Raw genomic sequence first — 16,205 nt, 5'->3', positions numbered from 1 at the left:
AACCGACACCATCACTGCCACCTATAAACCAAGTAGCGACGGACAACTGAGAGTGGTAGAGATTCCAGGAACGTCGTCGGTACCGGCAGCGTCAAGTACCACAACAACAATCCATCCTGCCATATATGAGACAAGTAGCGACGGACAATTGAGAGTGGTAGAGATTTCGGGAACGTCGTCGGTACCAGAAACGTCAACAACAACAACCGAAACCATCACTGCCACCTATAAACCAAGTAGCGACGGACAACTGAGAGTGGTAGAGATTCCAGGAACGTCGTCGGTATCGGCAGCGTCAAGTACCACAACAACAATCCATCCTGAAATATATGAGACAAGTAGCGACGGACAATTGAGAGTGGTAGAGATTTCGGGAACGTCGTCGGTACCAGAAACGTCAACAACAACAACCGAAACCATCACTGCCACCTATAAACTAAGTAGCGACGGACAACTGAGAGTGGTAGAGATTCCAGGAACGTCGTCGGTACTAGCAGCATCAAGTACCACAACAAAAACCCTTCCTGCCATATATGAAACAAGTAGCGACAAACAGTTGAGAGGGGTAAAGAATTCGGGAACGTCGTCGGTACCAGAAACGTCAACAATGACAACCAAAACCATCCCTGCCACCTATAAACCAAGTAGCGACGGACAATTGAGGGCTACAGAGATTTCGGGAACGTCATCGGTACCAGAAACGTCAACAACAACCGAAACCATCACTGCCACCTATAAACCAAGTAGCGACGGACAACTGAGAGTGGTAGAGATTCCAGGAACGTCGTCGGTACCGGCAGCGTCAAGTACCACAACAACAATCCATCCTGCCATATATGAGACAAGTAGCGACGGACAATTGAGAGTGGTAGAGATTTCGGGAACGTCGTCGGTACCAGAAACGTCAACAACAACAACCGAAACCATCACTGCCACCTATAAACCAAGTAACGACGGACAACTGAGAGTGGTGGAGATTCCAGGAACGTCGTCGGTACCAGCAGCACCAAGTACCACAACAAAAACCCTTCCTGCCATATATGAAACAAGTAGCGACAAACAGTTGAGAGGGGTAAAGAATTCGGGAACGTCGTCGGTACCAGAAACGTCAACAATGACAACCAAAACCATCCCTGCCACCTATAAACCAAGTAGCGACGGACAATTGAGGGCTACAGAGATTTCGGGAACGTCATCGGTACCAGGAACGTCAACAACAACCGAAACCATCACTGCCACCTATAAACCAAGTAGCGACGGTCATCTGAGAGTGGTAGAGATTCCAGGAACGTCGTCGGTACCGGCAGCGTCAAGTGCCACAACAACAATCCATCCTGCCATATATGAGACAAGTAGCGACGGACAGTTGAGAGGGGTATTGATTTCGGGAACGTCGTCGGGACCAGAAACGTCAACAACAACCGAAGCCATCCCTGCCACCTATAAACGAAGTAGCGACGGACAATTGAGGGTGGTAGATATTCCGGGAATGTCGTCGGTACCGGCAGCGTCAAGTACCACAACAACAATCCATCCTGCCATATATGAGACAAGTAGCGACGGACAACTGAGGGTAGTAGAGATTCCAGGAACGCCTTCGGTGCCAGCAGCGTCAAGTGCCACAACTGAAACCGTTCCTGCCATCTATAATACAAGTAGCGACGGACAATTGAGGGTGGTAAAGATTACAGGAACGTCGTCGATACCGGAAACGTCAACAACGACAACCAAAACCATCCCTGCCACCTATAAACCAAGCAGCGACAGACAATTGAGGGTAGTAGAGATACCAGGAATGTCGTCGGTACCAGGAACATCAACAACAAAAACTGAGACTGTTCCAGCCACCTTTAGCGACGGACAATTGAGTGTGGTAGAGATTAAGGAAACTTCGACGGTATCACAAACATCAACAACTACAACTGAAACCATCCCTGCCACATATCAAACATCAACAACAACCGAGACCATCTCTGCCACCTATAAAACAAGTAGCGAAGGACAACTGAGGGTAGTAGAGATTCCAGGAACGCCTTCGGTACCAGCACCGTTAAGTGCCACAAATGAAACCTTTCCTGCCATCTATAAGACAAGTGGCGACGGACAATTGAAAGTGGTAGAGATTCCAGGAACGTCGTCGGTACCAGCAGCACCAAGTACCACAACGAAAACCCTTCCTGCCATATATGAAACAAGTAGCGACAAACAGTTGAGAGGGGTAAAGAATTCGGGAACGTCGTCGGTACTAGAAACGTCAACAATGACAACCAAAACCATCCCTGCCACCTATAAACCAAGTAGCGACGGACAATTGAGGGCTACAGAGATTTCGGGAACGTCATCGGTACCAGAAACGTCAACAACAACCGAAACCATCTCTACCACCTATAATCCAAGCAGCGACGGACAACTGAGGGTAGTAGAGATTCCAGGAACGTCTTCGGTATCAGCAGCGTCAAGTCCAACAACTGAAACCGTGCCTGACATCTATAAGACAAGTAGCGAAGAACAACTGAGAGTCGTTGAGATTCCAGGAACGTCGTCGGTACCGGCAGCGTCAAGTACCACAACAGCAATCCATCCTGCCATATATGAGACAAGTAGCGACGGACAGATGAAAGGGGTATTGATTTCGGGAACGTCGTCGGGACCAGAAACGTCAACAACAACAACCGAAGCCATCCCTGCCACCTATAAACGAACTAGCGACGGACAATTGAGGGTGGTAGAGATTCCGGGAATGTCGTCTTTTCCAGAAACGTCAACAACAACAACTGAAACCATCCCTGCCACCTATGAACCAAGTAGCGACGGACAATTGGGTATTATAGAGATTTCGGGAACGTTGTCGGTACCAGAAAAGTCAATATCAACAACGGAAACAATCCTTCTCACCTATAAATCAAGTAGCGTCGGACAATTGAGGGCTATAGAGCTTTCGGGAACGTCATCGGTACCAGAAACATCAACAACAACCGAAACCATCTCTGCCAACTATAAACCAAGCAGCGACGGACAACTGAGGGTAGTAGAGATTCCAGGAACGTCTTCGGTACCAGCAGCGTCAAGTGCGACAAATGAAACCGTTCCTGCCATCTATAATACAAGTAGCGACGGACAATTGAGGGTGGTAAAGATTCCAGGAACGTCGTCGGTACCAGCAGCATCAAGTACCACAACAAAAACCCTTCCTGCCATATATGAAACAAGTAGCGACGAACAGTTGAGAGGAGTAAAGAATTCGGGAACGTCGTTGGGAACAGAAACGTCAACAATAACAGCCGAAACCATCCCTGCCATATATAAACCAAGTAGCGACGGACAATTGAGGGTGGTAGATATTCCAGGAACGTCGTCGGAACCAGAAACGTCAACAACAGCCGAAACCATCCCTGCCACATATGAACTAAGGAGAGACGGACAATTGAGGGTGGTAGAGATTCCAGGAACGTGGTCGGTGCCAGAAACGTCAACAACAACCGAAACCATTCCTGCCACCTTTATACCCAGTAGCGACGGACAATTGAGTGTTATAGAGATTTCGGGAACGTCGTCGGTATCAGAAATGTCAACAACAACAACAGAAATAATCCCTCCCCCATATAAACCAATTAGCGACGGACAATTGAGGGTGGTAGAGATTCCCGGAACGTCGTCGTTATCCGCAACGTCAGCTACAACAACTGGAACTCTTCCTGCCATCCATAAGACAAATAGCGACGGACAATTGCGGGTGGTAGAAATTCCGGGAACATCTTCGGTGTCAGGAACGTCAACAACAACCGAAACCATCCCTGTCATCTATAAACCAAGTAATGATGGACAATTGAGATTGGTAGAGATTCTAGGAACGTCGTCGCTACCAGCAGCGTCAACAACCACAACTGAAACTCTTTCTGCCACCTATGAACCAATTAGCGAAGGACAATGGAGGGTGGCAGAGATTCCGGGAACTTCGACGGTACCAGAAACATCGACAACAACAACTGAAACCATCGCTGCCACCTGTAAATCAAGTAGCGACGGGCAATTGAGGGTTTTAGAGATTTCAGGAACATCGTCGGTACCAGAAACGTCCACAACAACAACCGAAACCATCCCTGTCACCTATAAACCAAGTAGCGACGGACAATTGAGGGTAGTAGAGATACCAGGAACGTCGTCTGTACCAGAAACGTCAACAACAATAACCGAAACCATCCCTGCCACCTTTAATCCAAGTAGCGACGAACAATTGAGTGTGGTAAAGATTTCGGGAACTTTTACAGTAACAGAAACGTCGACAACAACAACTGAAACCATCCCTGCCACCTATGAACCAAGTAGCGACGGACAATTGGGTATTATGGAGATTTCAGGAACATCGTCGGTACCAGAAACGTCAACAGCAACAACTGAAACCATCTCTGCCACATATGAGCCAAGTAGCGACGGACGGTTGAGAGTGGTAGAGATTTCAGGAACATCGTTTGTACCAGAAACGTCAACAACAATAACCGAAACCATTTCTGCCATCTTTAATCCAAATAGCGACGGACAATTGAGGGTGGTAGAGATTCCGGGAACTTTTACAGTAACAGAAACGTCGACAACAACAACTGAAACCATCCCTGTCACCTATGAACCAAGTAGCGACGGACAATTGGGTATTATGGAGATTTCGGGAACGTCGTCGGTACCAAAAAAGTCAACATCAACAACGGAAACAATCCTTCTCACCTATAAAGCAAGTAGTGACGGACAATTGAGGGCTATAGAAATTGCGGGAACGTCATCGGTACCAGAAACGTCAACAATAACCGAAACCATCTCTGCCACCTATAAACCAAGCAGCGACGGACAACTAAGGGTAGTAGAGAGTCCAGGAACGTCTTCAGTACCAGCAGCGTCAAGTCCCACAACTGAAACCTTTCCTGCCATCTATAAGACAAGTAGCGACCGACAGTTGAGAATGGTAGAGATTTCGGGAACGTCATCGGGACCAGAAACGTCAACAACAAAAGCCGAAATCATCCCTACCATATATGAACCAAGTAGCGACGGACAATTGAGGGTGGTAGAGTTTCCAGGAACGTCGTCGGTACCAGAAACTTCAACAACAACCGAAACCATTCCTGCCACCTTTATACCCAGTAGCGACGGACAATTGAGGGTTATAGATATTTCGGAAACGTCGTCGGTACCAGAAACGTCATCTACAACAACTGAAACCATCCCTGCCACCTACGGGCCAAGTAGCGATGGACAAATGAGTGTGGTAGAGAGTCCGGGAACGTCGTCGATACCAGCAGCGTCAACTACCACAACTGAAAGCCTTCCTGCCATCTATAAGATAAGTAACGAGGGACCATTGAGGGTGGTAGAAATTTCGGGAACGTCGTCCGTACCAGAAATGTCAACAACAACAACCGAAACCATTCCTGCCATCTATAAGACAAGTAGCGACGGACATTTGAGTATTGTAGAGATTCCGGAAACGTCGTCGGTACCAGAAAAATCAACAACAACTGAAACCATCCCAGCCACCTTTAAACTAAGCAGCGACGGACAATTGAGGGGTATGGAGATTTTGGGAATATCGTCGGTACCAGAAACGTCAACAACAACAACCGAAACCATCCCTGCCACTTATAAGCCAACTAGCGACGAACAATTGAGGGTAGTGGAGATTCTAGGAACGTCGTCGCTACCAGCAACGTCAAGTACCACAACTGAAAAACTTCCTGCCATCTATAAGACAAGTAGCGACGGACAATTGAGGGTTGTAGAGATTCCGCGAACATCGTCGGTACCAGAAACGTCAACAACAACAACCGAAATCATCCGCGCCACCTATAAACCAAGTAGCGACGGACAATTGAGGGTAGTGGAGATTCTAGGAACGTCGTCGTTACCAGCAGCGTCAAGTACCACAACTGAAAAACTTTCTGCCATCTACAAGACAAGTAGCGACGGACAATTGAGGGTTGTAGAGATTCCGCGAACATCGACGGTACCAGAAACGTCAACAACAACCGAAACCATCCCTGCCACCTATAAACCAAATAACGACGGACAATTGAGGGTTATAGAGATTTCGGGAACGTCGTCGGGACCAGAAACGTCAACAACAACAACCGAAAATATCCCTGCCACCTATAGACCAAGTAGCGACAGAGAATTGAGGGTAGTAGAGATACCAGGAACGTCGTCTGTACCAGAAACGTCAACAACAATAACCGAAACCATACCTGCCACCTTTAATCCAAGTAGCGACGGACAATTCAGGGTGGTAGAGATTCCAGAAACGTCAACGTTACTAACAACGTCATCTACAACAACTGAAATTCTTCCTGCCACCTATAAGACAAATAACGACGGACAATTGTGGGTTGTAGAAATTCCGGGAACATCGTCGGTGTCAGAAATGTCAACAGCAACAACCGAAACCATCCCTGCCGTCTATAAGCCAAGTAATGATGAACAATTGAGAGTGGTAGAGATTCTAGGAAAGTCGTCGGTACCAGCAGCGTTAACAACCACAACTGAAACTCTTTCTGCCAACTATGAACCAATTAGCGACAGACAATTGAGGGTGGTAGAGATCCCGGGAACATTGTTGGTGCCAGACACGCCAACAACAACAACCAAAAGCTTCGCTGTCACTTATAAGCCAATCAGCGACGGACTATTGGGAGTAGTAGATATTCCAGAAACGCTATCGGTACCAGCAACATTAACTACAACAACAGAAACCATCATTAGCTATAAGCCAAGTGTCGACGGACTATTCAGAGTGGCAGAAATTCGAGACACGTCGTCGGTATCAGCGGCGTCAACTACCACAACCGAAACCATCCGTGCCCATGAGCTAAGTGGAGACGGAAACGCGAGGTTGGTTGAGACTCTCGATACGTATCGGCTAATTGATGACAGGCCAACAAGAGTGTTAGGCATTCTAGAAAGGTTGTCGATATCAGCGACTTTAACTACGAGAACAGAAATTATCCCTGCGTATAAGTCAAGTGGTGAAAGACAGTCAAGGATAACAAACATTCCAGAAATATCTTCGGAATCTGCGACTCTAACTTCAAACACCGAAACCATCTCTCCTACCTATAAGCGATATGACAACGAACAATCGGGGGTGTTAGAAATTCCGAAAATGTCATCAGTACCTACGATTTCAACTACAACAACTGAAACCATCCTTACCTCTAAGCCAAATGATGACGGACAATTAGGGGTAGCAGAAATTCCAGATACGTTGTCGTTACCTACGACTTCAACTAAACCAACCGAAACCATCTCTAGGTATAAGCCACATGCCGACGGCCAATCGAGGAGAGTTCAGGCTACAGACACGATGTTGTTGGTACCACCGACTTCAACTACAACAATCGAAACTATACCTACGTATAAGCGTGGTGACAAGGGATATTCTGAGGTACTAGATTCTGCAGTTACGACATCAGTGCTTAGACCTACTGCACCTATTTTAAAGGATTTTCAGGGGCCGGGCAAGCAAATCTGTCATTTTCCTACATATGGTAGGTTACCATCTTTGGCTTCTTCAGCCAACTTTATAATATTGATAATGGGTTTGTTGCTTTGTATTTGATTCGGATTTAATTTTGGGTAAACGTAGGTAACTCTAGTAGCGAATTTTGATTGTTTAATTTATAACTGAATATCTGGCAACGAATTGCCTACAAAACCAGGAAAACACTGTATAAAATGCTCAAAACACTCACCCTTATAGTTCAACACCTCTCGATCGAGTTCTGGTCTCTATTTCGGTTTTGCTACTACTTTTAATCATAAACTTTTGTATCGATGTTTCGACAAAATTTTTTAGATACTGTAGCTACATCAAATATTACTCACTACTACCAATTTTTTGTTAATAATTAAAGCCCTTGGCCTAATACGTACAAGTAACTTATGTACAGAGCTTAGGATAAGTTTGTATTCACACATAAAAATTATTTCAAGAACAAACAACTAGTGACAAACAATGCTATTTTGCGCCATCTTATTTTCATTTGCTCATGACCTATTTGATAGCACAAAAAATATTCTGGTGAAGAATCTGATAAGATCGAGTAAAGTTCTACAGTTTACACAGGTGACATATAGGAAAAAAAATACTTGTTCTTCATATTTCTGCTCAAAACTTTGCTGAATAATAGACTTTCAAGCAGTGGTTCCCTGAAATCAAAATATTGTAGACTTAACGATTTTCTATCAAATTGAGTACCCAATATATTTTAAAAAGTTTACTTAAGTTTCTTCTAACTAAAACTAACGAAGGGTCCTGCTTAAAACTAGTAAACATCTAGATAGGTAATAATACGTAAACCAATAATAAAAGTGTTTCAGATACACCCTGTAGCTTCGAAGGATATTTTCGTATGAATCGATCTTGTAGCAATTACTATCATTGCGCATTTAGTAACAAATGCGGCAGTGTGGTAGTCTCATCAATAATGACTTGTCCCCTTTGCTTGAAATTCAATGCTAAGAAGCAACGTTGCGATCTTCCAGAAAATGTGGCGGAATGCTCATATAGCGTTGCAAGCAGAGGTTTCAACAGTATTAAAACTTTTCCAAGAATAAGGTTAGTTTGATAACCAATAAATAAATTTTTCCAATAAATAGCTCAGTATAAACGATCAAATTCCATGATTTTTATTTTAAGTCATTCTTTTCATCAAAGTCTAATAGGAACTTACGCGTTGTAAGTATAAAATATAATTTAAAACTAATGCCTTATGAGCTTTATGAGCTACGGTGATGAGTACTTCCATTTCCCCTACATATTTTTGTAGATCCTGTACCGGACCTGGAATTTTTCCAGTACCAGAAGATTGCTCAAAATATTATCACTGTCGTTTTGACAAAAAAACAAAAACGTATTTGTTAACGATAAGAACTTGTTTGGGTAAGTTTAAATCCGAATAAACACAAAATGAAAAATAGAATATGTTGTTCGATAATTTATAATTATATAACGTTTAAAATTTAATTTTTAGGTAAGAAAAAATTCGATACCAAGACAGGGAAATGTCAGACATTTGCAAAATGTGTACAGACAATAAGCCCATGTAACGATGCCAATTTGGCAAGAGATATGTATAGCTGCGAAAAGTTCTATTATTGTACGCACAATGAAAAGTTGCCACTCTTCTGTCCCAGAGGATATATATTTAATGGAAAATACTGTGCAGCTAATAATACTGTTTGCATTGATCAATGTAGGATTGATTAATGAAAAGTAAACAAATGTGAGGAGAATTTACTTCGTTATTTCCTAATTTCCCTACCAATTTGACATTATTCTTCGTCATAAAGTTTTAAAAAAGTAAATGTGTGAGGTGGGGGTTTGCGGGTATATGAAATTAAACAATTTATGTGTCACTACCACTATGTAATTCCGAACTCCGGGGTTGTACGACCTCTCCGCGGTTCGTCTGATGCACTGTAGCGCGCGGGGGTCGTCGCAGCGGTTACCTCTAGGACGTGCCGGGCCACACATGGACGTGCGATTTTAAAATGTTCGTTACAAATGATAATAAATAAAAGTTTTTAGGGATAAGAAAAGAAAAGCGGTCTTAGTCAATTATAAGTAATGAGAAAGAGAAAAGGAATCTTAAAATCATCTCGAAATAATTTTATTAACAAAAAGTTAAGCTCCAAAATAGGATATATGGAGCTGTGCAAAAAACGAACTTTAATTTATAATACGTTGTTTTAAAATTTATTAATTCATTTTTTCTAAGTTTTATAAATTAATAATTTTATTAGCAAAAGTTAAGCCTTAAAATATGATATAGGGAGCTGTGCAAAAAATGGACTTCAATTTATGATACAATTATTTTAAAATTTAAAATTTATTAACTCGTTTTTTAAAAGTTTTTTAAATTAATAATTTTATTAGCAAAAGTTAAGCCTTAAAATATGATATATGGAGCTGTGCAAAAAAAACGGATTTTAATTTATGATACAATTGTTTCAAAATTTAAAATTTATTAACTCGTTTTTTAAAAGTTTTTTAAATTAATAATTTTATTAGCAAAAGTTAAGCCTTAAAATATGGTATATGGAGCTGTGCACAAGAACGGACTTTCATTTATAATACAATTGTTTTAAAATTTAAAATTTTATAACTCATTTTTTTAATTTAATATAATTTATGATACAATTGTTTTAAAATTTAAAATGTATTAACTCGTTTTTTAAAAGTTTTTTAAGTTAATAATTTTATTAGCAAAAGTTAAGCCTTAAAATAAAATATATGGAGCTGTGCAAAAAAACGGACTTTAATTTATGTTACAATTGTTTCAAAATTAAAAATTTATTAACTCGTTTTTTAAAAGCTTTTTAAATTAATAATTTTATTAGCAAAAGTTAAACCTTAAAATAAGATATATGCAGCTGTGCACAAAAACGTACTTTAATTTATAATACATTTGTTTTAAAATTTAAAATTTATTAACTCCTTTTTTTTTAAGTTTAAAGTTTTTTAAGTCAATAATTTTATTAGCAAAAGTTAAGCCTCAAAATATGATATATGGAGCTGTGCAAAAAAAACGGAGTTTAATTTATAATACAATTTAAAAAAAAATTGTTAGCTCATAACTTTTACACTCGGTTTCTACAAAAACTTCTAATGTTGATTATAGTTAAAGCAGAGAAAATTTCAAATCTTTGTCTTATATACTTTTTGCTCTCTCTCTTTGTAAGGTACATGGTGGAGAGTAAAGTTGACAATCCGTTGAGAAATTGTGTTATTTAATTTTAGATTTTGATTAGCATATCGTTGGAGGCGCACTGAATAGAGTTCTCTGAATTAGTGTATGTTGTATGCGGATGTCTATGGATTTGTATTGTGTCTTGGTCGGTTGCCAGTTTACTCAGTAAAAGTAATAGTAACCTAAAATATGAATAAAAGAATTTAACGCTCACAAACAAGCTGGATTTTGGGAAAATTTTCAATTTTACGGGATGTCATTAATTTTTGCCTAATAAATTTGTCGAATAAAAGGCTCATTTTTTTCAATTATACTGTTTATTTTCTCATTTAAAATCAGATTTAATCGCAACCTGGTCACCAATCAATTGTTGGAGATTAACAATTTGTGTTAACTATTGACATATTTAAGTAGTAAAATCTTTTTTCTACTCCCTTCTGTAGAATACTTAATTATACACTGATCTAGGGTCCGGAAAGCGTCACTTTACCACGTGTCCCACGGATCCGAGCGCTTTCAGACATTTCCGTGATATTACCGCACGGTCGTGGAAAAAGTACAGTATGCAGCATGTTTGGTAAACTTTTTATTAAACAAACTTGTTTATTAAACACTCGCTCCGCTCGGGCCAAATAAACTTATGACTCAAATGCTGTTTACCGCACTTGTCGCATAATATACTATAAAACCATTAAAAAAATTATACAACATCTCTGTTGACAGGAATAATTCATTTCTAATTATCAAGATTGCCATTTTTTTATCTGACCAAGCGCTACGCATCTTCATGCACTTATTTGATCCTTGTCAAAGTCTCTTGTTTGCCAACTGTTTTAATTAGTTCAATTTTTCTAAATTTTTATTGCATTAAAAATATCTTATTTAAATTCATCGTAATCCCTTGCCTAAAAAAACTGACGTGTCAAGAACGAAAGAAGATTATTTCGATCCCCCTTTTACTACTTCAATAATTACATAATTGGTACTAAATATTTGAAAACGGCTAACCATATTAAAAAGTAGGAATATCGGGGTAATTTGACGTCCTTTGAAGGTATTGTGAAAAAATTATAAAGATAAATTAGGGATTAGGGATGATTAGACATTAATATCAACCCGAACTGATTTGTCCGCGAGGAAACGGACTTTGACCGAAGTTGGCATAGCAAGAAGTCGCGAAAGCGAAAGGATCAAATTACTCTATTTCTTTTGCGAAACTTAACTGACCCTACATCGATTTGATGGTCCTCCTTATCAAAGGGGTGGCCCATGCTGCGTCCCATGTGCCTAAGAGAATTTGGGGGAATCACTACGCCTACGGTTCCGATGCGTTCAACGGCACTTTTTGAACCACACGGTCAGAGCGACCGATTTCACGCTTCACCGGTACGGTGAAAAATGTGTTTACCCAGTTATTGGTGATTTGGTAGAGGGCAGAGTTCTGCGACAGGTCTCTTAAAGACGTGGAGTGTTTTCTTCCTTTAGGACCACCAACCAACATCAAGATTGGGGTGATTGTGGCACCATTTATTACGTTGGTTGAGGCTTGTGAGATATTCATTGCGCCATCGGCACCAAAAGTTCTGCTGCATTTGCAAGATTAGCTGCCAACGGTCTAGTCTTCACACGTTTGAAGAAGATCAGAGTCAGGAAGTGCTGACACTGGGGCCAACATCAAGAAGTGGCCTGGTGAAATACAACTCATGTCATTGGGACCGTTACAAATAGAACATATTGGTCTCGCCTTAACAATTGCTTCTATTTGAACAAAAAATGTATTGAGTTGTTCGTAGGTCATGATGAGGTCACCTACGACGCGTACTAGGTGTTTTTTGACGCTTTTGACGACGGCTTCCCACAAGTCACCTAATTGTGAACTAGAGGGAGGATTAAATGATCAAGAGATCTGCTTTTCTCTAGCTGCATCGGAGATGTTATTGGCTATGTATTTTGAGGCAGATAAAAAGTCGCTCCACAGTCACTGTGGAGAGCAGAAAGTTTTCCTGGGCGAGCAATAATTCGTCGCAATGCTGCTAAAAATGCATCAGTTGATAAACCCGAAACTAATTCAAGGTGGATAGCACGAACTCAACAGCAGATGAAAAGACAAGGATATGCTCTTGTCTGTGATGCGATGCTTGGTGATTTGAAAGGACCTGCCATTTCGACAGGAACACACTGAAATGGTTTGAGTTTGAGTTGTGAGATGCCATAAGAGGGCAAAATTACCATACGAGGAATGTATGGTTTAGGGCTTGCTCGGAAACAGCGGTAACATCGAGACAAATTCCACCTGATAACTTGTTTCGAAGCAATAATCCAAAAATGTTGTAGCCACAAATAAGATAGTTTGAAAACCTGGATGAATGTATTTATTGTGATAATAACAGACTACAATATCTGTCACTTTGTGGTGCAAGTGTAAGAGAGTATGGTGTTTTTGCTCATATGACATAATTAGCCTTCCGCCCACCCTGAGGATACCCTGAGTGTCAATTACAAGACACCTTTGGAAACAAGATCAAATTCCTGCCGAAAACATTGCTGTTGAATGATTAGAACAAAGACGAGTAATGAGTTATATAATTCAATTTCAGTAATCACTGAAGTATCATGTATTTTTATTTCCACATCTATGAAACGCAAAACATAAGTGACATGACCAAGAATTTTCTGAAATTCAAAAAAGGGATGAACTTTTGTTGAGAAGTCGTAGAGCAAACATGCTTTTTTGATTCCTCTTTCCCAATATCTGGCGAGTCGAGAGTAGGAGTGGGATTGTTCGGTCATTGGTCAGACGAACAACAAAGCCACTATGGGCCGTACCACCGCATAGAATTATTCAATAGCTCTTTCGGCAACATACCACGTGATGCAATATCACCTGGTTTAGATTGTGATGTGACAAATCTCCAAGAAGTTAGGAGAAGAATATTTCGAATGTGCGACACGCGACTGGAAATGTAGGTTTTCCATTTATATGGAGGTGCTCTTATCCAACCAAGAGCTACCATTTAGTCAGACCATGCGAAAATGGATTCAAAACCTAGGTCACACTAGCTGACTCCGATGAAAGAAATTAAATCAGCGACCAAAACTGAAGCTGATAGTTCGAGGCGAGGAAGGAGATTTTTTTAGTGGCGCAACAGGCAGTGGCAAACACATTAATTGCTCGGTCCTTCAGGTTTACGAAAGAGAAGAACAGAGATGATGAACAGAAAAAAATTAGTACCAGTTGTCGGCAAAGCGGATACCAAAGGTGCACCATCAGCAGGGCAATAAGCAAACAACAGCAGCCGCAACAGAGTGTGCAGGACGAAACCCAAGAGGGATCGATCGCTGTTCTGCCATACATCAAGGGGCTTACTGACAGAATCGGCTGGATATTACGGAAACACGAGATATCTACGGCATACAAACCTGATCATACCATTGGAGCAATATTAAGAAACCCAAAACAAAAAATTACTTTGGAGTACCAAGGAGTATATAGTGTGGCTTGCGGATCGTGCAGCTGGACGTACGTACTGACAGAATCGGCCGGATATTACGGAATTTTCGACGATCAAACAGAAATACACTTTAGGAATTACTATACCGGGTGATGCATTGCCGAATGGAAATCCCATGTAAATTTTTAGGTGGGCAAATATTCGCGTGTACATTATAGCAAAGTTGTAATATAGCTTTTTCAAGGGCCGGTACGATTAACTCGTGTATCGAGTTTGAAGAAATGTTAATTTGCCAATCTTCAATCTTCAATTGAAGAAGCAGTAAAAATAATTAAGCAGGATTATGCATGAAACAGTATTAGAGCATGGTCTGAAATATTTTCAGTTCAGTTATTTTCCTGCTAAAACCATATCTTCGATTTCAACAATTCGAGTCCAAAGGTACCGTAATAAACAACTGTAAATGTTAGAGCAGAAGAAAGGGACAACAGAGATTTGAACTGCATATGGAGGTTTCATATTTAAGTAGATTTCTGGACAAGCCAACAAATGATACTTGGAACGCAGGAAAAAGAATATTACGTTATTTAAATACTTCTAAATTTAAAGGATTAACTTTTGTGAAAAATGAATCAAACAATGACAAAGTAAAATTAAAAGCTTTTTCAGATTCAGATTGGGCATCAGATAAACATGATCGGTGGTTGGTCGAGTGGTTGCTTAATTTTACTTGGTAACAACCCTGTATGCTGGTTTTCAAAGAAACAGGGATGCGTTGCTCTTTCTACCGCCGAAGCGGAGTATGTTGCAGCGGCTGCTTGTGCTCAGGACCTAATGAATCTTAAAGGGGTGTTAAATGATTTTTGATACTTACATTACTTGTTATATGAAATAAATATTTTTGTTACATGTATACATAAATTTTAATTAATAATATAAAAAAAACTTACCAACTTGCTAACGGTTTCACCTGGATCCTTTGCACCTCCCATTATCTCATTCATAATATCAAACCATTTCACAGCAGGTGAGTACATATTTTCAGGGCAGGTTCCTGACTTTTCTTAATTTTTTGCACTTCCTAATTGTAAGTAGATCGAATATTTTTTATTTTCTGCTTAACTTCCGCAATTCCAAATCCGTCTCTAGAAATCTCGGTCATTATAGCTTCGATAGCTCTCTGGCGCATGTTTTTATTTCTATAAATCGACGTGCTCAAGTTTCACAGACATTCATGGTCACGATAGTGTTCAACAAATTTTAGGGTATCATTTTCGTTCCACTTCATTTTTACTATTTTGCCACTTCAATCAACAATCACAAATCGTTTTTTTTTTTATTTTGCCGCGAATTACTCTACTATCTAATCGCAAGAAACAGGTTTAGATGGGTCAAGTGTTCAATCAAGTTCACGGTAGAGTAGTAGTATAGAGTAAAGTCATAGTAACTTGGGCAAGTTACTATGCTGGCCGCTGAACCACTCGACTCGCCGGGTACTTGCCTTTATGCTATACCTATTAACTTGACTATTATTTACATTAGTCGAGCTGCCGTGCTTTTCTTAACTCGGCATTTTCCTTATCCGTTTACTCGACCAATGTAAACTAGCCTTTAGCGTCCTGGACTGAGGCTCTGTAACTTGTATTATATTCCTAAACGAAAGAGATGCGGACGCGAAGGGAAACCGTCGTCACGTACCGAGGTGATTACGTAAGCATTTCTCTAGATTTCTCGGCTATCATTCGCCAAGATTCGTTTCATCGGTCGAGCACTGATAATTATGTTAAAAACATAGAAACGATGAAAAAATCCCAACCTAAAATTTAACCAAAAAACGTTTTTCATTTTGGTTGACTAATATTTGTTAGTTCGTTTTTGTACATTTAATTTAATTTAATTTAATTCAAATTAGCCTAAAATATGGAACAGAATAACCACATTACAGGTAGGTATTTGTTATGCTCGTATTCCATCCTGAAACCTCTTAAGACATTTTTTTTTTTAAATTTGTGTTCATAAA

At 40.4% G+C, this 16,205-nt stretch overlaps 2 protein-coding genes across 3 annotated transcripts in view; one reads left to right on the top strand and one right to left on the bottom strand.

Moving 5' to 3' along the window:
* LOC132697144 (mucin-3B-like) overlaps positions 1 to 9,265 on the top strand; it is a 28,034-nt gene extending 18,769 nt beyond the window's left edge. Inside the window, exons 13-17 of the mRNA XM_060662469.1 lie at positions 984 to 1,313; positions 1,479 to 7,529; positions 8,362 to 8,599; positions 8,811 to 8,923; positions 9,015 to 9,265. Coding sequence (XP_060518452.1) covers positions 984 to 1,313; positions 1,479 to 7,529; positions 8,362 to 8,599; positions 8,811 to 8,923; positions 9,015 to 9,250 — 6,968 coding nt within the window. The 3' untranslated portion in view covers positions 9,251 to 9,265. The remainder of the gene's footprint in view (positions 1 to 983; positions 1,314 to 1,478; positions 7,530 to 8,361; positions 8,600 to 8,810; positions 8,924 to 9,014) is intronic.
* The window catches only part of LOC132697841 (farnesyl pyrophosphate synthase), a 111,687-nt gene that overhangs the window by 92,949 nt on the left and 2,533 nt on the right, over positions 1 to 16,205 (bottom strand). The window lies entirely within an intron of this gene.

Source organism: Cylas formicarius, unplaced genomic scaffold (genome assembly GCF_029955315.1).
Source record: "Cylas formicarius isolate icCylForm1 unplaced genomic scaffold, icCylForm1.1 PGA_scaffold_10__41_contigs__length_53128322, whole genome shotgun sequence".
NCBI lineage: Eukaryota > Metazoa > Arthropoda > Insecta > Coleoptera > Brentidae > Cylas > Cylas formicarius.
Note: the sequence above shows the minus strand (reverse complement) of the source record. Positions and strands in the feature narration are given on the sequence as shown.